Source organism: Achroia grisella, unplaced genomic scaffold, assembly GCF_030625045.1.
Source record: "Achroia grisella isolate CSIRO2021 unplaced genomic scaffold, CSIRO_AGI_Agris_v1 utg842, whole genome shotgun sequence".
NCBI lineage: Eukaryota > Metazoa > Arthropoda > Insecta > Lepidoptera > Pyralidae > Achroia > Achroia grisella.
Window position 1 is genome coordinate 919,543 of NW_026713040.1, and position 26,920 is coordinate 946,462.

The 26,920-nt window shown below is 32.9% G+C and overlaps 2 protein-coding genes and 1 pseudogene across 2 annotated transcripts in view; 1 reads left to right on the plus strand and 2 right to left on the minus strand.

The window, feature by feature from the left end:
• The window catches only part of LOC131852329 (sodium/potassium-transporting ATPase subunit beta-1-like), a 28,823-nt gene extending 16,952 nt beyond the window's left edge, over nucleotides 1–11,871 (minus strand). Inside the window, exon 1 of the mRNA XM_059202994.1 lies at nucleotides 11,660–11,871. Within this exon, the coding sequence (XP_059058977.1) occupies nucleotides 11,660–11,792 (133 nt within the window). The 5' untranslated portion in view covers nucleotides 11,793–11,871. The remainder of the gene's footprint in view (nucleotides 1–11,659) is intronic.
• Nucleotides 11,872–18,170: 6,299 nt separating this feature from the next.
• On the minus strand, nucleotides 18,171–24,687 carry LOC131852333 (sodium/potassium-transporting ATPase subunit beta-2-like; annotated as a pseudogene).
• Nucleotides 24,688–25,300: 613 nt separating this feature from the next.
• On the plus strand, nucleotides 25,301–26,764 carry LOC131852344 (ER membrane protein complex subunit 5-like). Its single transcript, XM_059203011.1, has 3 exons — nucleotides 25,301–25,562; nucleotides 25,848–25,900; nucleotides 26,409–26,764. Exons 1-3 carry the CDS (start codon nucleotides 25,484–25,486, stop codon nucleotides 26,628–26,630), a joined length of 354 nt encoding a protein of 117 aa, XP_059058994.1. The 5' UTR covers nucleotides 25,301–25,483; the 3' UTR covers nucleotides 26,631–26,764.
• Nucleotides 26,765–26,920: the final 156 nt, after the last annotated feature.

The following is a 26,920-nucleotide window of genomic DNA, read 5'->3' on the forward strand; positions in this document are numbered from 1 at the left end:
GTAACTTAGGAGTGTTAGGAGTTAGGGAGTAAATTCCACGCAGGCGAAGTCGCGGGCAACAGTTAGTCATCCATAAAATTATATCTTATATTTATTATATCTTGCCAACAAACTGTTCAGTTTAGCGAGTCATTGTATAAAAATAAATGTATTTAATAAAGATAGGTAGGTAGGTAGGTAGTAATAAATATATTTAAAAAAAACCATGTACAATATCTGCAAACAGACAGCCAGACACACTATCATATTTATAATACAAGCTGTACCTGCGACTTCCTCGGCGTGGAAATTAACAAAAAAGTTAATTAGCGACTTTTTATAAAATAAAAGTAACCTAAGTTACTCCTTATTACATCAGCTACTTGCCAAAAAGAGTCCCGTCAAAATCGGTCCAGCCATTTCAGTGATTAGCCGGAACAAACAGACAGACAGATAGACAAAAATTGTAGAAAATGTTATTTTGGTGTATGTACGGATAATCTCTGCAATGGCTAGACCGATTTTGACGGGACTTTTTTTAGGCAGCTGATGTAATAAGAAGTAACTTAGGCTACTATTATTTTAGAAAAATAAAGTTAAATTCCAGGCGGACGAAGTCGCGGGAACTGCTAGTTAGTGATAAAGTAGATACGTAATGTTAATGTTATTATGTATGTATGTGTGTACAGTACGATCGCAGCTAACATAAACTGAAGTGAAGCGACGGTCACAGCTAAATCTGTGTCAGATAAAAATAATTTACAAAAGTATAAAGTGTATTAACCTCTCTCAAAATAAAATGTTTCACGCATAGTTTTCGGATGGAAGTCTTGCCTTCTTTATTTTGTGCCCACAGTACGGAAATTGTATGTCTTACTAAACAATTACATAGTTTGTTTAATTTCGATCCTATTACCATGTGTGAGACCACAAATATTCAGTGAGTGGAAGGGGATTTTTTTTATGGTTGACAATGGAATGGTGCACCCGCCTGCGCTAACGGTTTACGCTGGCGGGGCACCAGTGGAGGATGATAAGAGGAGCATGAGGGCAGGTCAGTTAGCCCATCGTGACAAATTCACCTGGACTTTATCACGATGGTATCCACGGTAAATGAGAAATGAGGAGTCCACTAGAGGTAAATACCTTTATTTGCCATAAAATTATTCGTGTTAAGACCCGGTTAATAATTTAAATAATAGAAAATGTATTTTAGATATATATAAAAAATACAATAAAAGTCTAAGAAGGTCGTCGTGCACAAGTATAATATTCAGTGCGAAAACTGAACCACCGCTACTGGAAGCGTTACGACCATTATTTCAATGGAATATGTATATTGTATATTAAGGTCAAATTCCGGAATAGATATCGATACATATGGATATCTATGTATACACATATTGCAACACGTGTTTCGCATCTAAACGGGACATCATCAGTTAATTACAAACATTTTGTCACGGTGGTCTAGCGGTTTAGCATACCGCCTTACTTCCAATGGTCGCGGGTTCGGTTCCTCGTATGGTACAAACGTATGATTGTTTGTATCGGTCTGGGTGTTTCCTATGTACATATACATATGTATAATATGCATGTATTTACGAAAAATATATATCAGATTTCTAGTACCCATAACACAAGCTTCAGCTAGCTTAATTTGGATCTAAATGGTGCCTACTACCAATTAGCACTAATTCAATTAAATACTCAAATAGAAAAATACTAAATATACAACCAACTGGTTGAGTAACTAAATAAGAGTAAATCCCTACAAACAGCACTCGTTCACGAGTATGACGGATGATGATGATGTCAAGTACATTATTCCATAGATTTTGAAGATCTAATCAGTACTCTGCCTGATATAGTGAATTAAAAAGCACTTATTTCCACGACTTTCTGAAATTGTAAATCGCAATCGACGTGACATTGATAAATTATGTATTAAAAAATCTACGACAAAGCTTATGCATGACAGTATATTATGTATGGGACCTAAAATATATAATAAGTTACCTAAATACTTGAAGAGCCTTCCCAATAATGTATTTAAATATAAATTAAAGAGGTTGTTGATTGACAAATGTTATTATAGTATATCGAACTTTTTAGATGTTAAATTTGACGAAATGTTTTATTAGTTTTATATTATTGTGCATATACTTAAGTTGTAGTTTTTGTATCATTATGACATCATTCTTTTTTATTATTTTTTAACATTTAAATTTAATATTTTATTGTAGCATTTAAATATATTGTATGCCATCCAGGCTAAACATGCCGGACAAATTCCTTCTATATGTATATCATCTACTTATGTAATCACGCATGTTTAACAAATAAAGAATCTTGAATCTTGAATCTTAACCAGCTTCTTATGATATTGCTGTACGTACTAAAATCATCTACAATACGTACCCAGAGCGAATTGAATGTGACCAATGTAGCATGAAATGATCAATTCGGTACTAACAATGTTGCCAAGCGAAAAAGGCGAACGAAAACATTAATATACTAGGTGACCCACGCAACTTCGTCTGCGTCACTTGACATATATCGCCCAATTTAACATAAAACATGTGTAGCAATTTACTAAAAAACGAGTTGCGAATATCGACTTTAGTGTAACAAGATCAATTATACTGTTGTGAAACCTCTTTAGTTTCACTTTTTATATTTGAAAAGTAATCTTATATATAAAATTCTCGTGTCACAGTTTTCGTTCCCATACTCCTCCGAAACGGCTTGATCGATTCTCATGAAATTTTGTGAGCGTATTGAGTAGGTCTGAGAATCGGCCAAAATCTATTTTTCATCCCCCTAAATGTTAGGGGTAGTCCACCCTTAATTTTTTTTTATTTTAAGGCAAAACAACGTTTGCCGGGACAGCTAGTGAATATAAAATTTTGATAGTTCGTTCCTCAGATTATTGTAAAAGTGACATTATATCTGTCTTTCTGAATTTATTAAAAATATTTTAATTTCTAAAATATTTTATTTCTTTATATAATAGAATATATATAATTAGTAGATCGAATAGAATGTGTCATTCATCTATAAATCCACTCATCCTATATACCTGCTGCCCCAAAACCTATTATACCTTTATCCACAAGATCATTGATTTATCCAATCCATCACATATACCTAAAGATACATACGGTTACACAAAGTAACTCAATAAACCCCCTAGTATACTTAAACGACCGGCTTTGTTCATTATTCCAAATCCTTTGGACCGGAACATGCCGAGTATTAATTCTTTTCAGGACACTGAATGAGCATTGAATCTCATCACAAAAGACTCCATTCCGTTCACCCATTCCCCTGTACTACTGTCGTAGTTCTTTGTGTTCTCAAGGGCGAACCATTTGCTTTACAAATCATGAGTATTAATATTAAAACTAGTTTGTTAAATAAAGAAACATTAAAAAATCACAGCTTGTATGACAATATCTTTAGAAAGAGGAAGATGGATAATATTTCAGTCTGTCGCATAGACGTTGATTACCAATGATTCTGGCTGCTCGGTTCTGAATGCGGTCAAATGGAAGTAGTTTAGTAGGCTGGTATTATGGTGCTCCCGCCCACAGATGAGAACAGTATTCCATGTGCGGCCGGATCTGTGTCTTGTATAATTGCAAGCGATGGGCCGCCGTGAACCAAGCTTTTTTGAGGCTATTTTAGCCTTGTCCTCCAAATGACCGCAATACTGAACGTCACTGGATATATCAACGCCAAGGACCTCGAGATTTGGCTTCACATCAAGGAGAGTGTCTTGAAACTGAGGAGGTATGATAAATGGATTCTTTTTACCGGTAATATTAATTCATTGTTTAAAAGATGCATTATTCCAGAGTAAGCTAATTCCGGTAGACGCATCCAACGTGCATAAATAACCAAATGACTTTAACTAAAGTTGCATTATTCCAGAGTAACTTAGGCTAATTTCGGTAGTTGCATTCCAGTGACGAGTTTGCTTTCGTATTTATTTACTTCATTAATACAATATAAACTCACAGCCAAAGTGCCAAGAAGTATATATCTTTAACTAGCTACTCGCCCTGGCTTCGCACGGGTGTACATGCTTTATATATATATATATATATATATATATATATATATATATATATATATAAACCTTCCTCTTGAATCACTCTATCTATTAAAAAAAAACGCCTGAAAATCCGTTGCGTAGTTTTAAAGATTTTAGCATACATAGGGACGGACAGACAGCGACAGCGACTTTGTTTTATACTATGTAATGAAGTCTTAACTATTACTTAATGATATAAAAACAGGTACATACAATTTTTTTTTAATTCACACAGCGCCGTCTAGACTATTCTAGACCCAAGTTAAGCTTGTGTTATAGGTACTAGATAACTCACACAAATACATAGATATATATTTTTTCGTAAATACATACATATTATACATATACAGAAAACCCCCAGAACGATACGAACGATCATACTCAAAAATACAAATGTTTGTGCCGTGCGAGGAATCGAACCCGCGACCATTGGAAGTAAGGCGGTGTACTAAACGTCTATACCACCGAGGCCGTTATTGAGCGGTAGAACAGAAATAAAATTATATGACTATTCAAAAGTGCTTACATTGAGTTTATTTGAAAACATACATTAGCATATTCCTACATTACGAGACTGCCGCCGCCAGGCCGGGCTGTATTGGTTTGTGATTGACGTTATCCATCGAAGAGTTCAGAAATAAATGGACACACAAAGTTTTTTGATGTGATGCCAGGTTTTAACTCACGGATTTTGGGGTCTATATGTAAAATACATGACCATGACGCCAAATATGTTCGATAAACTTCGTTGTTTAAAATAGACAATCATTTATTGAAATAAACTTTATTTAAGCACTTTTCAATAGTCGTAGTTCCTTCTTTTAAACTACCGCTCATTAGGAAAACTGTCTCATCATCATCATCCACAACATCGTCCACTGCTGAACAAAGGCATCCCCCAAAGATCTCCACGACGATCGGTCCGGCGCTCGCATCCATCGCCTTCCAGCGATCTTGACCAGATCGGCGGTCCTTGCTGGACGCCTTCCCACGCTGCGTCTTCCGGTCCGCGGTTGCCAGTCCAGGACTTCTGTCCTACTCGCTATGTGCCCTGCCCATTGCCACTTCAGTTTCGCAATCCTTCGGCCTATGTCCGTCACTCTTGACTCACATATCTCATCTCATCAATAATAAGAATAATAATTCTTTATTGAGCACAGACAAACATAGAACAATAAAAAAAATGATAAAAAGTTATACAAAAGGCGGTCTTATCACTAACAGTAATTTCTTACAGACAACCTGGTATTGACAGATACTATTCACATGGAGAAGGTAGAAGGCACACAGTAGAGAACATATTTATAATACACATACAGTGGGTTGCCAAATTAATAGGGACAGTCACGAAATATTCGTTTTTTGTAAAACATTGGTCTATAATTAATTAAAAACGTCACTTTAGGCTATAATTATATTTAATAATATCAGACACATATCTTATAATGAATTTAGACTATAATAATTTAATATTTGAACAACTAGAAAATATAAACAAGTATAATAAAAATGATGATGGGAAATTATTAGTATTTTGTCACATTTCCTTTTGCTTCTATCAGTGCTTGAATCCGCCTCGGCATACTTTCAATACACTGTTTAGCACTTTCTTTTATTTTGGGATTGTGAAACCATACATTTATTAATTTTTCAATTAGTTTTACTTTGGTAGTTATGATTTCCTTAGCAATTTCCGCCTTGGTAATTTCCCACAAGTTTTCTATGGGATTCATATCAGGAGAATTGCCAGGCCAAGGTAAAACTGGAATGTTGTGGTCTTCCAAAAATTTGGTTACACTCCTCGCTTTATGACATGGAGCTGAATCGTGCATAAACACGAATTCCTCCCCATTCGGGAACCATTCCTGAAGTTGCGGCAACAGGCGAGTTTCTAATACTTGCTTGTATTGGTCCTGTCTCATGGTTCCCTGGACGATATAGAGGCGCCCAACTCCTTTTGCGCTGATGACAGACCATACCATTATTTTTACAGGGTGTTTAATTCGTTCCACTATGCAATCAGGATGAAATTTCTCGCCTGGGCGCTGCCTTACGAAGTTACTTTTTTTGGCCAGAATTTCAAAAGTTGACTCGTCTGAGAAACATACCTAAAAAAATATAGAAACTATTTATAATTTTTGTAAATATGATTTTATGTAACACAAATAAAATTAACCATAGAACTGACCTTATTCCAGTCTTCAACAGTTTTCAGGCGGTGCTCACGAGCCCAAGCAAGCCTTTTCTTTTTCATCGCCTCTGTTAATCGGGGTTTCTTAACTGGACGATGACCTGTCAGGCCTTCCTCTGCCAACCTTCGCTGTACAGTTCTTTTTGAAACACGTATTCCAGATTCCTGTACTATCTGAGTTAAAAATCCAGCACTTTTCTTTCTGTTTTGCAAGCAGATATCTCGAATTTTCCTATCGGAACGTGTTGTTGTGATACGTTTTCTGCCACATTTGCCTTTTCTTTTGGGCGAAAGTGGCTGATTTTGATCTAAATTTATTTTTATTTTATTGACGGCAGATTTCGATATCCCGGCCAGTTGTGCTATCATCCTCTGAGAGTGATTTGTGTGTAGGAGAAGGGTTTTAACCTTGGATTTTTTTCTCGGAGTCAAATCTACCCCTCGACCCATAGCCAAAGCTGAAAATATAAAAATAAATTAAAATTGTTCTAAAATCCGCTCCAAAATACTTTAATTTTAATTATAGTAAAATATTACTTACTTGCAGGTATTGATTATTTCACAAAACCACTAAATAACTGTTTAAAAGAATAATTTACGTGTTTCACGTGTCTCTCCCGTCATTAAAATATATTTCCAAAATAAACAAATCTCTCAGCACTTGAAATTCACTTTGAATTTGAGTTATAGAGACAAGGTGAACATAAAAACATATCAGCAAAAAACTTTTACCACTTAAAAACGTAGTCAAGACCACTTGAAGAACAAAAATTATAAAAAATGTGACTGTCCCGATTAATTTGGCAACCCACTGTATATATACACATACATTTTATAAGTATAAATAAATAAACTTACACACTATTACATATTATATACATACATATACTACATATGAGATGAGAACAAAAGGAAAATTTAGTTATAGTTCAGTTACAGAGGGAGAGAGATAATGAGATTTTAGTGAATTTTTAAATATAGTAAGTGATTGTGCTAAATCCTTCTTGTCATAAGACAAGAAGTTTCGGTGTATGTACCGTATTTATATTCATATACATGTAGTAAAAAACGGTTATTTCAATATTACAAACAGACACTCCAATTTTATTTATATGTGTAGATGATTAACAGAATTTTGACACTTTTATCACAGCTTTTATAATAACAGTAGAAAAGCAGTAGGTAAATAAAATTAGTAGACAGTATCGACTCAGCAGTTCGCTGAACAATGTCACAGTGTTATCGTTTATCATAAAAATAGGTACAATAACACCAGCTGAGAGATTTGTTTATTTAAACAATATATATACTGTGACACAGGTATACGTACGCGAGATGATTGTGTTTTTATATTCCTTTCATCACTATATTATTATTTATAATAGAATGAACCTAGGTTCATTCTATTATAAATAATGTATGATACGTTTATGTATGATACGTATCATACATAAACCTAAGTTTATTCTATTTTTAATGAGAAATAGAAATAGTATTTATTAAAAAAAACTTAATAATTATAGTCCCAAGGTAAGCAGAGTTTCTGTTATGGGTACTAGATAACTCATATAAATATTTAGTAAATACAAACATACTATATATAGAAAACACCCAGACTGATACAAACTATCTAACTCATAAATATAAATGTTTGTGCCATGCAAGGAATCGAACCCGCGACCATCGGAAGTAAAGCGGAGTGCTAAACCGCTAGACCACCGACGGCAAATAAACTTAATATAAGCGCTTTTGAATAGTCATATAATTATTTTTTTGTAATTGCATATACATCTATACATATAAATAAAATTGGAGTGTCTGTTTGTAATATTGAAATAACCGTATTTTAATACATGCATATGAAAATATCTACATTAATAAATATATAATAAATAAAAAATTGATTGTAAGGACTTATTATAGTGTAAAAGAATTTTCAGCAGACTGTATAACCTAAGCAGTCACTACAGCAGGCTTTTGGTAACAGACATTTAAATTTCATCATCATCATCGCAGCCCGGAAGACGTCCACTGCTGGACATCGGCCTCCCCCAAAGATCTCCACGACGATCGGTCCTGCGCTGCTCGTATCCAATGCCTTCCAGCGATCTTGATTTAGTCCTAACAAACTGACAGACACTCGGACGCTTTTGGCTAATGTATATATGGAATGAGTCATCTACGAAATTGCCGCTTTCTTTAAATAGAGTACATGTGTGTTTTGTTAATTTATTATATATAAATTTATTGTATACTAGTCGTAGCCGCGACTTCGTCCGCGTGGTATTTAACTTTATTTTTCTAAAATGAAAATAGCCTAAGTTATCCTTATTACATGACCTACCTGCCCAAAAAAGTCCCGTCAATATCGGTCCAGCCATTTCCGAGATTAGCCGGAACAAACAGACACACAAAAATTGTAAAAAATGTTATTTTGGTGTATGTACCGTATTTATATTCATATGCATGAGTAAAAAACGGTTATTTCAATATTACAAACAGACACTCCAATTTTATTTATATGTATAGATATGACAATTGCAATATGATACTGAGTCTAAGTAAAAATAATTTTCATACCAGTTTGTATGATAGCAACAATAAAACAAACATCTATACATATAAATAAAATTAAAATGTCCGTTTGTAATATTGTAATAACCGTTTCTTTACTATATGCATATGAATGTAAATACGGCACATACACCAAAATAACATTATTTACAATTTTTGTCTGTCTGTCTGTTTGTTCTGGCTAATCTCAAAAAAATGGCGATTTTGACGGGACTTTTTTTGGCAGGTACCTGATCTAATAAGGATTAACTTACGCTACTTTTATTTTAGAAAAATTAAGTTAAATTCCACGCGGACGAAGTCGCGAGTACAGCTAGTACACAATAAGTACATGTGTATTATTTATTACGTATTGTATACGAAACATCAGTATGCAGTACACGGCTCTATGTTCATATTCGCATTTAACAGATATTATTAACGGAATTCCTTATTACCCGTTGGAAAATTTAGTTTTATGTTACACTAACACTAGCCATTTTTAATAACTCTATGAAATAGGACTATCTCTCTCAGTATATGTTCTTTCTGCTGTACTTTCTTACTAAAATTATCTCATTCTTAATTGCATAGTTGCTATGTAGGTATATATTTCTATTGTATACTAGCTGTACCCGCGATTTCGTCCGCGTGGAATTTAACTTTATATTTCTAAAATAAAATAGCCTAAGTTACTCTTTATTACATGACCTACCTGCCAAAAAAAGTCCCGTCAAAATCGGTCCAGCCATTTCAGAGATTAGCCGGAACAAACAGATAGACAAAAATTGTAAAAAATGTTATTTTGATGTATGTACCGTATTTATATTCATATGCATGTAGTAAAAAACGGTTATTTCAATATTACAAACAGACACTCCAATTTTATTTATATGTATAGATGTATAGATTTCTTTTATATGTAATTTATTTCTATATTACTAGTTGTCCCGGCAAACATTGTTTTGCTATATAAATTAAATTCACTATTGAAAATAGGGGTTGGTGATAGAAGGGTGAAAATTTAAAGTATGTTTTTTTAAGTGCAAACACGAAAACTGTGAACACAACACTGTGATTTTTTTTATGATAATGGAACGGTTCACAAGTTTCTAACAGTTTCCGCTGGTGGAGCACCAGTGGAGGATCATACGATGGACAGGGATGTTAACCGGATTCGTCAGTACAGTAAACTAAGTAGCAGGGACTAACGTCCTTACGACAGGTTGACCTCCACGCTGTTCCCTTGGTGATAAATTGCTGGTAAATTTGCCACGATGAAATAGAAATAATCTTTAATCAAATAAACCTAATATAAGCACTTTTGAATAGTCAAGTTTTTTTGATTCTACCACTCATTCGGAATGCAGATTCATCACAAGAAGAATGAGCAAGAAACTTGTTTGTTGCTCTTTTAAATGAATATTGTTTTAATTATATTTATATTAACAAGGATTAGGCATGCGACTATCAACATAGAAACCGCTACTCACTTATGGATGGATTAACTGAGCTGACCTCATGTTCATCTTTACCATCCACTGGTGCCCCGCCTGCGTATACTGTTATCTCAGGCGGGGTCGCCATTCCATTATCATCCATCAAAAAAATAAAACCCCCTTATGACTACGGTTAAACAAGATAAAAACGTATGTCCTTGACGATCCCAAATATTACGTATAAGCTAAATATATAGATTGGTTGAAGCGTGAAAGCATAACAAATATACACTTTCGGTTTTATAAACTCACCATCACCTCGCCCTTGAGTGGATATTCATAACTATGACTGTTTGTATATATCAGACAGTTTTTTTTATTTCCCGACGTACTCGTGCACAGTGTAGGTAATATAACAGAGATCTATCATACTAATATAAATTAGAAAGTTGTTGAATCTGGATGTATATATAGATGGATGTTTGTTACTCTCACGCAAAAACTACTGAACGGATTTTAATTAAACTTTACAGTTAAATAGCTTATACATCGGAATAGTATATAGGCTATAAATTTCATGCGGTTGAAAGCACACGCACAGGTAGCAAGCATATGAATCTGCCTGAAGAAATTCTCTAAATGTCAGAGAAAGCCGTGAACTGATGCGTGGTTTAGAGGAGGTAAATAGTGAAACAGATAGACGAAAACAACGATTTTGACATATATTTAGAGTAGAAATACATACATGAAATAGTAAAACCGAATTTAATATGTCCATCATATTCGAACGAACAAAGTACGGACTCTTAGCTCTTAGCTAGCGGTTACATAACTAAACATGTATCTAATAATTAGATATTCCAATTAATAGATTTGTCGATACCCTCAATTCGTTTAAATATTATAACATTATAATATAACACAGCTATAATAAAAATTACTGTTTAATATCTAAAAATAAGTTAAAATTACACACGTGTGTTTGTAACCAATGTAAATGTAAGACAGTTATGATTTCTACAAATTATTGCTATAATTTAGTTATTTATTTCCTAATTTATATGATTCACTATTATATAGATTTCATACAGATTTTTTTAGCATTAATACATTTTTTTTATTAATTATAAACGTTAATTATTTATAAACACTGTTCAAAGAGTAATGAAAACATAAATATACGCGTGGTTTATAGATAATTTCGTAATTTATCCTAATTATAAACTTATAAAGAATAAAAAATATTTTCCTGTATGTTTTTAAAGATTTAGATTAAAAAATGATAGATATGTTTTAGAAATTAATTATTAGATAGAAAATTAATATATGACCTAGTAACAGTGGCTGTATTTCATGAAGCCATCTTTGCATGATGAATCTTGTTGAATAAGAACTTACCCCATCTTTTAGATGTTCTGCCGAAAAAACTCCCATCGGTCGGGTTGTACACCACTTTGGCGATTCTCTGCCACAGGGGTCCAGACGGTGGAGGTGTGCGGATCCATTCCGTCTCTGTGTTCGAATTGGCCATTTTATAGTTTTCACTGTAATAATAAACTTCACGACCTATTAATGACGTGACGTGCGCATATGCGTCCGCATTCGCGAGTTATTCTTGAATTACTGACTGAATGAATGCGCGTACGCATCTGTGACTCGGATCTGTGGAGATTAAAATTGTGGGGTGTATTTGGAGTACACAACTCATAGTGTTAGTTAGCAAAAGGTGTGTTCTACTTATCTTGATTCTTTTTAAATATATAATACTAGTTACTCGCCCCGGCTTCGCACGGGTGTACATGTATTATACATGTATATAAAACTTTCCCTTGAATCACACTATCTATTAAAAAAAACCGCTTCAAAATCCGTTGCGTAGTTTTAAAGACTGGCTTACATAGGGACGGACAGACAGCGAGAGCGATTTTGTTTTATACTATATACCAGCGACTTCATCCGCGTGGAATTTTATTTTATTTTTCTAAAATAAAATAATTTTTCATAATAAAAGCAGCCTAAGTTCCTCCTTATTACATCAGCTACCTGCCAAAAAAAGTCTCGTTAAAATCGGTCCAGCCATTTCAGAGATTAGCCGGAACAAACAGACCGACGGACAAAAATTGCAAAAAAATATATTTTTGGTGTATATACGATATTTATATTCATATGCATATAGTAAACAACGGTTATTTCAATTTTACAAACAGACACTCCAATTTTATTTATACGTATAGACTACGTAATGATAGTAATGATGATTGGAATTGGGTGAGCCCGCCCCTTTATTTATATATTTTTCAATCAATCTCTTCTGTCTGTAAGAGATTGCTTAGCGATAAGACCGCCTTTTTACCTGTTATTGTATACATATAATTTTTATATTAATTGATGTTTTTCTATATCTTATGCAATGGAGTATATAAATAAATAAAAAATATATAAATAAAGGGGCGGGCTCACCCAATTCCAATCATCATTACCATCATTATGTAATCTATAAATATAAATAAAATTATATCAGTATTAAAAAAAACGGTTATTTGTATATTACAAACAGACACTCTGTTTGTAATATTTAAATAACCGTTTTTTACTACACGCATATGAATATAAATACGATACATACACCAAAATAACATTTTTTTTACTATTTTTGTCTGTCTGTCTGTTTGTTCTGGCTAATCTCTGAAATGGCTGGACCGATTTTGACGGGACTTTTTGGCAGGTAGCTGATGTAATGAGTAACTTAGGTTACTTTTATTTTAGAAAAATAAGGTTAAATTCCACGCGGACGTAGTCGAGGGAACAGCTAGTATAAAATAAAGTCGCTGTCGCTGTCTGTACGTCCCTATGTATGCTTAAATCTATAAAACTACGTAACGGAATTTGAAGCTTTTTTAATAGATAGAGTGATTTTAGAGGAAGGTTAATATATATAATACATGTACACCCGTGCGAAGCCGGGGCGGCTAGCTAGTAATATACCTACTATTTGGAACAAACCCAAACCTTGTCGCCCGCGCCGCGCCGTGTACCTACATTGTAGTGTCCCAGGACCCTCTTGTAACGGAGACGAGACGAGCCTTTCGATTGTACCTAAATATTTTAGACGGCTGTGGTCTAGCGGTTCAGCACACCGCTTTAATTCTAAGTTTCGTGGGTTCGATTCCACGCACAGTATAAACATTTTTCATGAGTATAATTGTTTATATTATTAACACCCAGAAATGCTAATAGAATTTACAAAAAAAATGTATTGGGAAAGAACCGTAGATACAATATGACCTTCGGTGTAGGAAAATATATATATACCTACATAAATAGAGAAAATTACGTATAAATTAGGACAACTATGTAAGTAAAATTACATTGTCATTAGAATTTAACCAGAATTAAGCATTGGTATAATAACAGATAATAATTAATTAAATTAAAGTATATAACTAAAAAAGAGCTTGGACTGTTTTACACAAATAATATTTTTCTTTGTAACTGCAATGACAAACAAGCCGCCTATAAATATAAACAGCACCGTGTACATAACTTTATCATGTATCGTTGTTACCCATTTAGGAGCTCAAGTGTTCCACCTGCGTATTCTGTAACTTCACTGCCATATCTCAACCATCAATTTACAAAGCATCCTTCATAACTTCTAAAATATATGAAACAGATTACCAATGCATATGACACTATAAAAAAAAATCGAGTAACACTTTTAAAAGAGGCACATGCCAACAAAACCTTAACGTGTAGTTTCATACTATGCGGCGGTAACCTGCATGTTATTTACTTGCTCTAGATAAAATTAAAAAAAAATACAATATTATAATGAATTTATTGTATTAAAAACACATAAAGGTCACAATGACGCGCATTGCTCGTTTCTTTTAATGACAATACAGTTAGCGCCATTTATAATTACTTACCCACATTAAAAAACAGAAATTATAATTTTATAATGAATTTATTGCATTAAAAACACATAAAAGGCACAATGATGTGCGTTGCGCATTTCTTTCAATGACACATTACAATTAGCGCCATTTATAATTACTTACCCACATTAAAAAAATGAAATTATAATTTTATAATGAATTTATTGTATTAAAAACACATAAAAGGCACAATGACGCGCGTTGCGCATTTCTTTCAATGACACATTACAATTAGCGCCATTTATAATTACTTACCCACAGTAAAAAAAAGAAATTACAATTTTATAATGAATTTATTGAATTAAAAACACATAAAAGGCACAATGACGTGTGTTGCGAGTTTCTTTCAATGACACATTACAATTAGCGCCATTTATAATTACTTACCCACATTAAAAAAAATAAATTATAATTTTATAATTAATTTATTGTATTAAAAACAAATAAAAGCCTAAATGAGGTGTGTTGCGCATTTCTTTCAATGACACATTACAATTAGCGCCATTTATAATTACTTACCCACATTAAAAAAATGAAATTATAATTTTATAATTAATTTATTGTATTAAAAACACATAAAAGGCACAATGACGCGCGTTGCGCATTTCTTTCAATGACACCTTACAATTAGCGCCATTTATAATTACTCACCTACTTTAAAAAGAAAACAAATTACAATTTTATAATTAATTTTTTTTTTTAAAAAATCATAAAAGGCACAATGACGCGCGTTGCGCATTTCTTTCAATGACACATTACAATTAGCGCCAATTATAACTACTTACATTAAAAGTATTTTAAATTTAAATATGGAACACAAATTACCATTGGACGGACTACCGAGATACATGTTTTTTTTTATTATTAAAAAGTCATAGATAAGGAATACATAATATAATAAAAAAATACAGTTCTATCGATAAACAAAAACGAGTCAAGTGCTGTCAAATTCTAATATTTTTTTATTTTATACCCAAGTGAAGAGACAAAGATCATACATCTTAATCTCGTATTGAAAAAATAATCCTTTACTATTTATTAACCGTACACTGTTCGATTGCATATCTTAAACTTATTTTGGGGTGGTCCAAAATGTTGACGTTCAGAAGCCTTGCCTTCTATAATAAATTAAATAAGAATGTACCTGTCTTTATATAGTGAAGTAGTGTATATAGTTAAGTATAATAGTTTTATGATACAAACAAATCGCAATTAGTTGTAAATTTATATTGTATTAAGTGAATAAATAAATGAACACAGTATGCATATTTAAGTAAGACCATAGCGACATAATCTAAAATATTTAAACCATAATTTCTAGTTCGACTTTATAATTATGTTATTATATATTCATACTATAGTCATTTATAAATTGATATGATAATGTAATATATAAAAATAAAATTAAAAAAAATATATAAAAACAATTAGTCTTAGAATAGGTAATATAGGTAAATCAGTCTTATTACATCATACTGAGGTTAATTATAGCATATAACAAGAACATCATATGCCTATGTATGGACGGAAAATGTAATATAATTTTTTATATAATTACTTATAATTATGAAGATATATATTACTTGTGAAGGATCAGACTGCTAATTATGTAACATAGTTGCCATTGTTTTGTTTGAAATTAACAGTTTTATAATTATACATAAAGAATTTCACATTTCAAGTTGTGAAACATACAAGTCAGTTTGTAACTGCAACTGTCAAATTAAGTTATATATATATATATATATTAATAGTTAGATAAAGGTAGATTTAAATATTAGCTAATTTAACCGATTTAAAAAAAAATATATAATTTTTTGAGATTTTTTATCAGTCATACAGTACTCATACAGATAAATACAAATTCCAGTAAAATATGTAACTAACAAACTATAGAGAGCGTCTTCAATAAAGTTCTCTATATCATGCCAATATTTTGTGTAGATACCGAAATGAAATATAAACCAATACTGAACACAATATAAAAAAAATATATAAAAAAAATAAGTATCAAACTCTTAAATCTATGGCTCGGATGACATACTTACATAGTCTTTTATCTAGGTACTTATTGCTCAGTGCAAAATCAACTATATATGTTGATTATTGAGATTCAAAATGTCTTACAGTGTTCCCTAAACTAATAATATAACTATTCTATGTTGCCAGTATAAAATGCAAGATCAACGGTCAAATGCTGAAAATCATGTCTTATTTTTTTTATAAGTACACACTTTACAAGACACAGACCGCATTATATAACTTATTTTATAGCGGTGGCTAAAATGATATAATAGTACATTACGATATATGTGCGTTATGATGGTTATAACACGCGTAAGGTGTAATAGAGGCGAGTGTGTTAAACACGCACGTATATCGTACGACGTTATCCAACACACTTCTTTTGAAATATACTCAACCATAAAACTGTTGCCCATTTTGCTTTCCCGCCGTTTTACTTTTTTTAAAATGACGCGCTCTCTACAGGCTAGTGACGCGGGGTGGTCACTTCGAAATTTGAAAATAATAGCAAATAATTCTGTTATGGAATATAACTTCACTATTTGCGTTTATAACGCACGCTTGTTTCATTAGCTGCTGTATATATTAAAAACCGTCGAAATTGAATCCAATTTACGAGAAAGTGTGTTGAAATACACTTTTAATTAACATGTACAGTAAAGTATATTTTTTTATAAGTACACACTTTACAAGGCACAGGCCGTATTATATAACTTATTTTATAGCGGTGGCTAAAATTATATAATAGTACTTTACGATGCATGAGCGTTATGATGGTTATAACACGCGAGGCGTAATAGAGCCGAGTGTGTTATAACAGTCATCGTAACAACGTGCGGCGGTCACTTCGAAATTTGAAAACAATAGCAATTAATGCTGTTATGGAATATAACTGCACTATTTATCTTTATAACGCACGCGTGTTTTATGAGCTGCTGTATATATAATAAACCGTTGAAATTAGATCCACTTTATGAGCAAGTGTGTTGAAATACATTTTTAATTCACATTTACAGTAAAGTAATGACTGAAATTCATATTACTATAATTATAAGTATTTTTCAATCAGGTCTGTACCCGAGAGAGGATAGGACGTAGGCAGTGACAGATCATGTGGCACTATGCACTTAAAAACTTGCCATATACGAATATTTTCTACTTACTGTTACCAAATAGTCTATAAATAGATAGTATATTGCGCCCAAACTAGTCACATTATCTTTAATTTAAAATTTTACTGGAACTAAAAATTATTTATATCAATAAACAACTTTGATTTAGCTAACATCATCTCACATAATATTTTAAGTCTTCGCTCATCACCTTTTTGAACATTTTAGTTAAAATTAATCAAGTGCTAATTGTGAACAATTTGATCAAAATTAGTGATTGAAAAGTGTCAACTGTTAATTGTGATTAATTTGATCAAAATTAAGTGATTCAAAAGTGTCAACTACTAATTGTGAACAATTTGATCAAAATTAAGTGATTGAAAAGTGTCAACTGCTAATTGTGAATAATTTCATCAAAAAATTAAGAAAATGCATACTAAATGCAATATTTAAGATTGTTCACTATGAAAAATGGAGACAGTTTTTACGGCGGGATTTTTACGCCCTCTAGCATCATGCACCCTACCCCCGGGTAAAGACGAATGTAACCCTGAAGATACTCAGATCTACTCACCTTACATCTAAAAATGCTTTGTCTAATACAAACTCCCTATTCACAAACACAAAAACCTCCTACAAACTTATTTGGACATGTCAATATTTTGTCACTTTCTCACACATTACAAAATTAACTTGAAAGTAAAGAACAATGTACTTCTGCTACTACACATAGAATAAGAAATGATTAAATTAACTAAAAAGAGGTTCACCATTCATTTAACATTTTTATGAAAATATCGTAGTATTTATGTTTGTGTGTCGTAGTATGTATTTATGTTTGTGTGTACATTTTCATGATTATTCAATCATAATTTCAAAATGGACGACTCCGAGTCGTTCCCGCCTGTCGTACTTGATGTTTCTCGCCCACGCGCGGCACTCTATATTTATTACTATACCAGCTGAAAAGTAAAATGCAATATTATTTGATGATCATAGAGATAGACCTTTTTACTTAAATGACAACCATACTGTATTGTATCATTTATTGTTAGACATAGACACCTATGCAAGTGTACCATTGTATACTTACACAGGTGTCTAAATAAACTGGCTTCTAAAAAAAATAAATTCACTTGAGATATTTGCCAGTTGTTCTAAATACAAAATGTATAGTGAACTGGACGGTAAGCGGCTAAAATTCCCTTCATTAATAAATGTTTTTTTGATTTAATTTGGACTGTAAAAAGTCCCTAATAAATGGGTACATCAGTCTCACCTATTTCAGCTGCCTAGCAGCCTGCTTTACACAATATTTCGGTTGTAGGGTGAGAGTAGGCAGAGTATCAATTACCTGATAGGAGGTATGACAACTTAGTCCTTAGGGGGGAAAAGAATTGTTAATAATAGGGTCTAGTGTCCCTATTACTAACTATGCAAAAAACATCTATTAAAAAGAGCAACACACAAGTTTCTTGCTCATTCTTCTTGTGATGAATCTGCATTCCGAATGAGTGGTAGAATCAAAATATGACTATTCAAAAGTGCTTGTAATGAGTTTATTTGAATAAAGATTATTTCTATTTCTATTTCTATGCACCATGTTAGGTAGAACTCCACTTCAGGTTTCCCCTGAAAACCATTGTGGTTAATTCCTGGTTATTTAATTAGGATGGGAAAACTGACCCGACCTCAAGCTCAACCTATCATCCATTGAACCATCAACCACTGGTGCCCCGCCAGCGTTAGCGCAGTCCGGGACACCATTTCATTATCATCAATAAGAAAAAGCTTATTCCTTCCGAATAGCAAAACAAAATAGCATCGCGGGTGCCACATGATAATGTGATAGTGCTCTGTCATGAATATATTTGACGTTTACTGTTTACCATTTAAATTTACCATTTAAACCAGGACTTATTATTTAAAATACATTTTTAAAAAAAGTAAGTAAGGATATACGTGTGGACCGTGTGAAAGTCGATAAACTTGTCACATTTGCAATATGATAGTGGATAACGAATCCCCATTACTAAATATCCCTCACACCTATATAAGAATCAAACCCACAACCTAGGTCCTTATTTTACTCACTCATTGGCTTCTCTAGATGGATCGCGACCAACGGACTCAAGTAACCCTCGGCGTTCTGATACGGGTAGAAGTAGCCCGGGAACCCGGGACTGGGCAGGTACTTTATCGGTCCTATATTCTCTTTGTCGGCTGGGGTCTCACCGTAACACGACACCCACACCTGAAATTAAAACATTCTTTTTCAAAACCCACATATTTATATTTTGCACACTTATATTTTTATAGAGGAACTAAGTTTGTGGAATTTATCAAAATCCTTTCTTAGACGATGCCTACGTCATAGTAGTTTTATGCATACAAAGTCTCAGGCCGATCGGTTTAAAATTGACAAAGTTTCATACAAACTTTCAGCCCCTATTTTATCCCCTTGCGGGCAGAATTAATCAAAATCCTTTCATAGTGGATGCCTACGTCACAACATCTACCTGCATGCCAAATTTCAGCCCGACCGTCCAGTGGTTTGGGCTGTGCGTTGATAGATCACTATGTCAGTCACCTTTGAGTTATATATATTTAGATGGTGTTGCAGTACTGAACTTACTTAGTATTAAAATGCTTTATAACCTTACCAAGTCATGCTGTATCCATATATAAATACTATTAATATTGTAAACAACATACATAATTCCTATGCAGAGGGTTGGATATAGTGTTAATGTGTGTCTGTAGGTCGCGCGGCATCTCCGCTGGTAAGCTGGCCGTGTCATTGTAGTATTCTGGTCGCCAGCCGTATATTCTGTAATAAAATACATATATGTATTTAAAATACACACATGGCTGCATCGATAGGTTGCTCGGCGGTCGATACCTCGCTCGGTCCAAATATTTATATACATAAATATAATTATTTGTTTGTTCTTTAGATTTGTATTGTGGTAAGAAATATTTAAGGGGGTCTTCCTATGTGACGGCCTGTTTTTTAGGGATATTTTAGGATTTTTTTTCTACGACCAGTAAATATTTAGAGCTTCAAGTTTTTTATCATTTATTAACACATATTTGGACAGTATAAATATAAAATTTCAGCTAAAAATATTCAGTCAAACTAGAGTTACAGCGCTCTGAACACCCCCGCCTCGAAAAAAAGAGCTCCCACTTCCTCCACGATTCCGGCTGATCGGCTTATCTGAAAAAAAAAAAAAAACGGCGTTTTAATTTGTAGGCTTAAAAGCACGGAATGACCTATAATCAAATGAATATAAAAAAAATTGGATTTTTGATAGACATTTGAAATAAAAGTTGCAAATTAGGCGTTTTTTTTTTTTTGTTTTTTGCTATAAAAAAATCGAAGTTTTGAAAATTTTCGATTGATAATAGTTCATTCCATGCGTTTACATATATTGAGTGTGCCCTGTAAATTTCAAGTAATTCGGTCCAGCCGTTTCTGAGATACAATGGAGGAAAGTTTGAAAAACACAGTTTTGAGAAAAACGCGTTTAAAGTTTCAAGTCCGTTAAAAACTATTAAAATATCAACTTACTCTCAATCGGCGATGCCTGGTCCATAGAGTATTCCTTCCTCTTCCTCGTGAAACTCTTTTAAAGCAGATTGTTCAGCTCTTGAGTCAATCCTGGCTTGTTTAACGACATCACTTACGCGCCGCTCAGAGCGTAAGATTCGCTTTTCATCCCGTTTCTCAACATACGCTTGGGCTTCACGACCAACAGGGCATCCCATAATCGACATAACTTTTAAAATACCTTGAAAACCTTCATTAAAGATAATAACTGCTAAGTAGCTAGCAATTTCAACAACTTTGGGACCAGAATGAAGATGTTTAGGAGCGAAAGTCCAAATCAAAGAATTCAAAGATTCGTTATTGTTTTGTGTCTCTGCTCCTAAACAACGAATTAATAATTCGTCTTTCGATAAATCTTCGAAAACCGGTTTGATAGCTTCTTGGACTTGCGGAATTAGAGGTGGTTTATCGTGATGAAATTGGTCCAGTTCATTATTAGCTTCAGCCTTACGCCATTTACACCAACTGTCTTCGCCTTCTGGACAAAATTGATGCTGAGGGTTTTCATCAGAAGAACATTTGTGATAGTACGTTGCCCAAACTTCCTTTCTCATATCTTCAAGCGAATCTGGATGGCGTCGAATTGCTAATCCGTAGAATTTTGTAATTTCTTGGATAACTTTATCAGTAAGTTTACCTGCTCCTTTTCTGTTTAAGTCTGTAGAAACGTGTCTAAACTTGTATAAACAAATATATTAATAAAAGGGAGGCTAGGTATAAAGCCGACGGTACACAATAGGCCCGGTCTCTAACTGCCAACTCACCGCTCCGAACCGCTCTTTCTTTTACCTGCTGTATCTTTAAAACGACTTCGAATTTTCTAAAATCGCTTTACTACCGTATTCTAGACATATTAAGGGAGCAATTTATGAAAAAAAAAATCGATTTTTTCAACCCATCACATAGGAAGACCCCTTAAGTAAATTAGTTGTCTAGTACTAATTAATAATCGCTTTCACGCCAAAACTACACAAGCGATTTAAATTAAATTTGGCACACAGATAGTCCAGACCCTAAGAAAGGTCATAGGATACTTTTTAATGCGAAAAAAGGATTGTCAGGGGGTGAGAGACTAGATTAAAGATTGAATGGAAGTATTGTCATTTTTAAACCTGTAAGCTCGAAACATATTTTTAAGCTCTTGAATAGATATCAATAAATATGATATTCAAAGTTTATATTTAAGGGGGTTAAAAATAGGAGATGCAAGTTTTTATGGAAATTCGTCATTTAGAAGCTAGCTCACAATACCACGCGGACATAGTCACGGGCACAGCTAGTGATTTTATGGCTTACTTGTTCAGTTTGAGGAAGACACATGGAGATGACTTGTGGTAGGAGAAATGGTTCTCTTGTATGCAAGGTTCCCAAGCGCGCACATCCAGGTCACACACACCTTACCAGTCGGTGGCAACTTGTCAAAGTCACAATCAAAGATGTTCTGACCTGCACCAGCTGTCTGACCCTTCTTTTTGTACACTGGAAAAAACATTTTCATCATTATGTCAATCATCTGCAGATTCTGCCAAACTGAAGAGGAACTTCACATCTGTGGTTGTAGCCCACTCATGTATAAACGAAATATCTCCTTTGGAAAGTTTACACTCTTTCCCGAGGAGATAAAAACCATCGCTCCTAAGAATATCCTTCAATTCTTGTCCCTGACGGGTCTAGGTAGCGAACTCTGAAAAAGGGTGAGCACAATAGATCTATGTAGGTCGCAGTGCTACAGGTGCTACAACCATCTGGCAATAGCCCACACAACCCTATAAAAAAAAATGAACACATAGAATTTAAATTCTTATAGATTTTTGTAAACTCAATTTTATGCATAAAATAATATTTTAAATTTACACATATCACCTGCATTAGTCAGGTCTGCAAGGCATACTAAAACATGCAAAGGCCTATATGCCTCAAAAAACTTGCTATGCTCGCAGTTTCAAATACATGTAAAGTTATTCTGATGATAAATATCAAAATCCATTCAGTAGATTGTGCTTGAAAGAGTAACAAACATCCATCCATACTCACAAACTTTTGTATTTATAATAATATAATAAAAAAAATATGATATCTATGTATATATTTAATTCGGAACTAAATTTCTATAATATAAATTATAAATAATTAATAATTTAAATTCTGTACTACATTACCTGATAGAAAGTCAATGAGTTGGTCCTCCCAATACTTGTAACTGTCATACCCTGTACCCTTGTACCAGATCAGTGTGCTCCGTACATCTGGTGGTAACGGTCTGAACCCCAACCCTGGGCTGGTGCCAATAACGCTATACTCCTGCTGCAGTCTGGGTACACGAGGATTGATGAAGTGTTGATGGAATGTTACGTAACATATTGCAGAGAATGCTATGAGGCATGTGTAGAATATAACATAGAATAAGAGGAGTTGTCCTGCAACAAGAATCATCATATCATTAATGAAGAAACCTAACAGAAGTAGACAAAATGGCCTATACCTATCTTCATATAGGAGAAAAGCATTGTTAGTTATAGGGGCAATTATCCCACATTGCTAGAAATGTACCTCGTTGGGAGCCAGTCTCATTAACTGGGATAAGCTATTGGTCAATTCCCACAGACAGTATTGCAGGCACTGTGCCATCATACTCATACTTAAGTGCCACATATCATGCTCATAGGCCAACAGTGGTCATATAAGAGTTGCCCTGCCAGGTTGACCTCACGGACCATACGGTTCCCCTAGAAGCCATTGCAGTTAATTCCAACTAAATCCACTATTCTTCATCTGCATCATATCAGACTCCAGTTAGTATAGGTGTTGTCTCACAATATGATTATAATAAAAAAACATCTCTCTTCATTCTACTTATTTCATGGCTTACAAAGCAGACAAGCAGCTTTGTAAGCCATGTTTCAACTTAAAGGTGAGATCTAGCAGTAAAATTACAGAAGAGTAATGTGTCTTCATTCTACATATTTCAGCAAACAAGCAGCTTTCTAAGCTGTTTTAATTTGTAGGTATAGCAGTGCAATTAAAAGATATGTGAGACATGACTTGTTAGTCTTCAGAGTGGCAACACATGGAGGTACAACAAACATTATATGATGACAACCGTGTGCTATTCATGTATATCTTTATAAGAACCATGTATTTTATGTTAAAATAAGCAATTGCAACTAACGAAAAGTTGGGCTGGCAACGAGTTTCCAGTTACATAAAAAAAATATAAATTCAATAAAATAACGTGAAATGTAACTAAAAAAAAAATTAACTATTACTGCAGCTTATTCGAACTTAACAGTTAATTAATTTTTTTTATTAAACTATATATCTAAATAGTATTGTATTCTTATTCAAGCCATTCATAAATAAAATTTATATAAGCCACGCCCCTGAACGCTGGGCGTTTTTCTGGATGTTCTGGCAAATTTATAATAAATGGACTACAAAAAACGACAATTAATATTAAGTATTTAAAAAAAATAGGGCAAAGCAGTTAACTCACCCCATCTTTTTAGTGTTCGTCCAAGAAATTCTCCCGTATTTTCGTTATAACAGTGATCAACGAATTTCCTTTTCCAATCATTCTTATTCTTATACGGCTTTGTTTCCACTTGAAATTCTTGCAAACCAGGATTTCGATACATTATTTTATTCTAATGCACTATTTTTAACGTTAAAAAAATAATATAAATAATTATTACCGGTAAAAAGTCAGAGTAACAAAATAACCAATTTTAATAAATACAAACTTTCATTCGACAATGTCATTCATTCAATATCAAATCAAATTCAAATAAACTGATTGGTTATCATTTATGTCAATCAAGGCAGTAAAATAGAGAATTAGAAGCAAGTCATTTCAAACAACTTGTTGACAGAATCCACAAACCCAGGTTTAGTAAATAGTCCTTATAATGGCTTTTCAATTTTATTTTAAAAACTTTTCATTTTAAACTGAATGGAACTGAATATTACTAAATATATATAGATCTTTTAACCGTTGGCATTGCTAACAACTCTTTACAATTCTATATCCACCTGAGGTGAAAAAATATAATGTGTGGCTTAGGACGTGTGAGATTTCAGACATTTTACATTTTAACTACTAAATTCATTGGTAACTGTTTCTTAATTGTACACAATTTTATAATTTTTTTATAGTAAATATAAAGAATGTGTATAGATGTTTCAATTGATGAGAACGTAATCGCTGTATTTTTCACAAAGTGAATGACTTTGTTGTTCTTTTTTGAAGAAATAAGAACACTGTAGTTTCATACCTTCATGTTTCTTATCATGTCAGAATAGCTGTATGATTGTAATTGATTTTGCCTTTGCAAATGATAAACAGAACTAAAAAAAACAACATGTCAGTTCATGTCGGACTAATTGGAGAATCAATTGCAATTATTTAATAAATACTAGAAATTCTTAAGAATCAAGTCCGTATTTTACAAAAAAATATTTTCAAGCCTCATCTAAGTTGAATCTTGATTTATGCGTTCTCTTCTCTGCTTTGTGGTTGTTTGATTGCTATTATAAAATGGCATCGTCACTAAATAAAATTATTGTTATTGTTGGATTTATTTCTTTATTTCACTCGGCATTTTCAGCAGCACAACGTAAGTGTACTAAAATATTATAGGCAATAAAATTTGCCATAAAATGTTCTGTACCCTATAGCATTTTGGGCGTATTTCCCATGCACCTCACTCTCTTTGGGTAGATTACTTTAGATTTTTTCGCATATACATTACAATCAATGTTATATGAAGCTCCACTGTAAATTCTGTTCATTTCTCATAAGTTACCAACACTTAAAATATACTGTTTTAATTTCTCAGTGCCATGCATTCTTTAGATTACAGACAACAAGCCCTCATTAAATAAATATTTATTTTTTACAGATCGCTCATACCTTCGGATTACTTCACAAGAATTCACAACATTGCCCTTAGATGTAAGAATAATTTTTATTTTTTTTATATAATGTATCAAACCTAGTTTCAGTAATCTATATATTAATATTTTTCTTCTAAAGCATGTTAGATCATTGTTTCTCAGTCTACAAACTTACCAAATTAAAAAAAAAATTATACATGTATAATTGGTTACAAACAAAAATATATATGTGAAAATTTATTCAATTGTTTTGTTTTCACAATAAAAAGAGCTACTAAATATAAAGCAATATAGGTCATGATTTTTAACCTAAAAAAACAATATGATGGTAATAAATACACTTGTAACCCTAGCAATAAGTTTCTATTAAACTAATCAATATTTCTAGGAAATAGTCTAGTGTAAGATTAAATAATATAATATATAGAACCACTATATGACTATTCAAAAGTGCTTGTAATGAGTTTATTTGAATAAAGAGGAATTACTATTTCTATAATGATGGTAAAGCCATCCTCTACATTATTTTCTTATTTATATTATTACAAATATTGTCTATTTTGTAGATTGTCATCCAAGCCATAGCAAGTTTATTTGCTGTCATGTGGGGTGTGCTGAATATAGCTGGCAAATTACGCGAGATACCAGCTGCTGCAGAATTGAATACATTACGGTGGGAGAACCAAAGGAATCTACCATCTTTCTACATGTTCAACCACAGAGGGAGAGCTCTAGCTTATGACTATGTACCCAGTTCTAGTAAAGCAGAGTTAGAGAATATAGAATAGTGTATAAATATATTTATTTTGATGTTATGTTGTAAGATTGTAGTTCAGTATGAAGGGATTAATTGATTATTTTTAATATATATACTAGTATTACTACTGGTTGTAATGTTTATATTATTAAAGTTATGTAAAAAAACATTTTAATATATTTCAAATTCAGTCAACTTTATGATAATTTACAATAACACAATTAGATGCCAGTAGTTAAATTGACATTGGAATTCCTTTTTCTATTTGATGTTGGGTACAGCAGTAATTTTTCTAAAGGGTAAATTGTATAAAATAAAATG

Bases quoted from the DNA above. Each gene is read 5' to 3' on its own strand.
- LOC131852344 (XM_059203011.1), top strand. From the start codon at position 25,484: ATGGCATCGTCACTAAATAAAATTATTGTTATTGTTGGATTTATTTCT. The intron at 25,563-25,847 runs GTAAGTGTACTA...TATTTTTTACAG, and splicing joins GGCATTTTCAGCAGCACAAC to ATCGCTCATACCTTCGGATT. The intron at 25,901-26,408 runs GTAAGAATAATT...TCTATTTTGTAG, and splicing joins TCACAACATTGCCCTTAGAT to ATTGTCATCCAAGCCATAGC.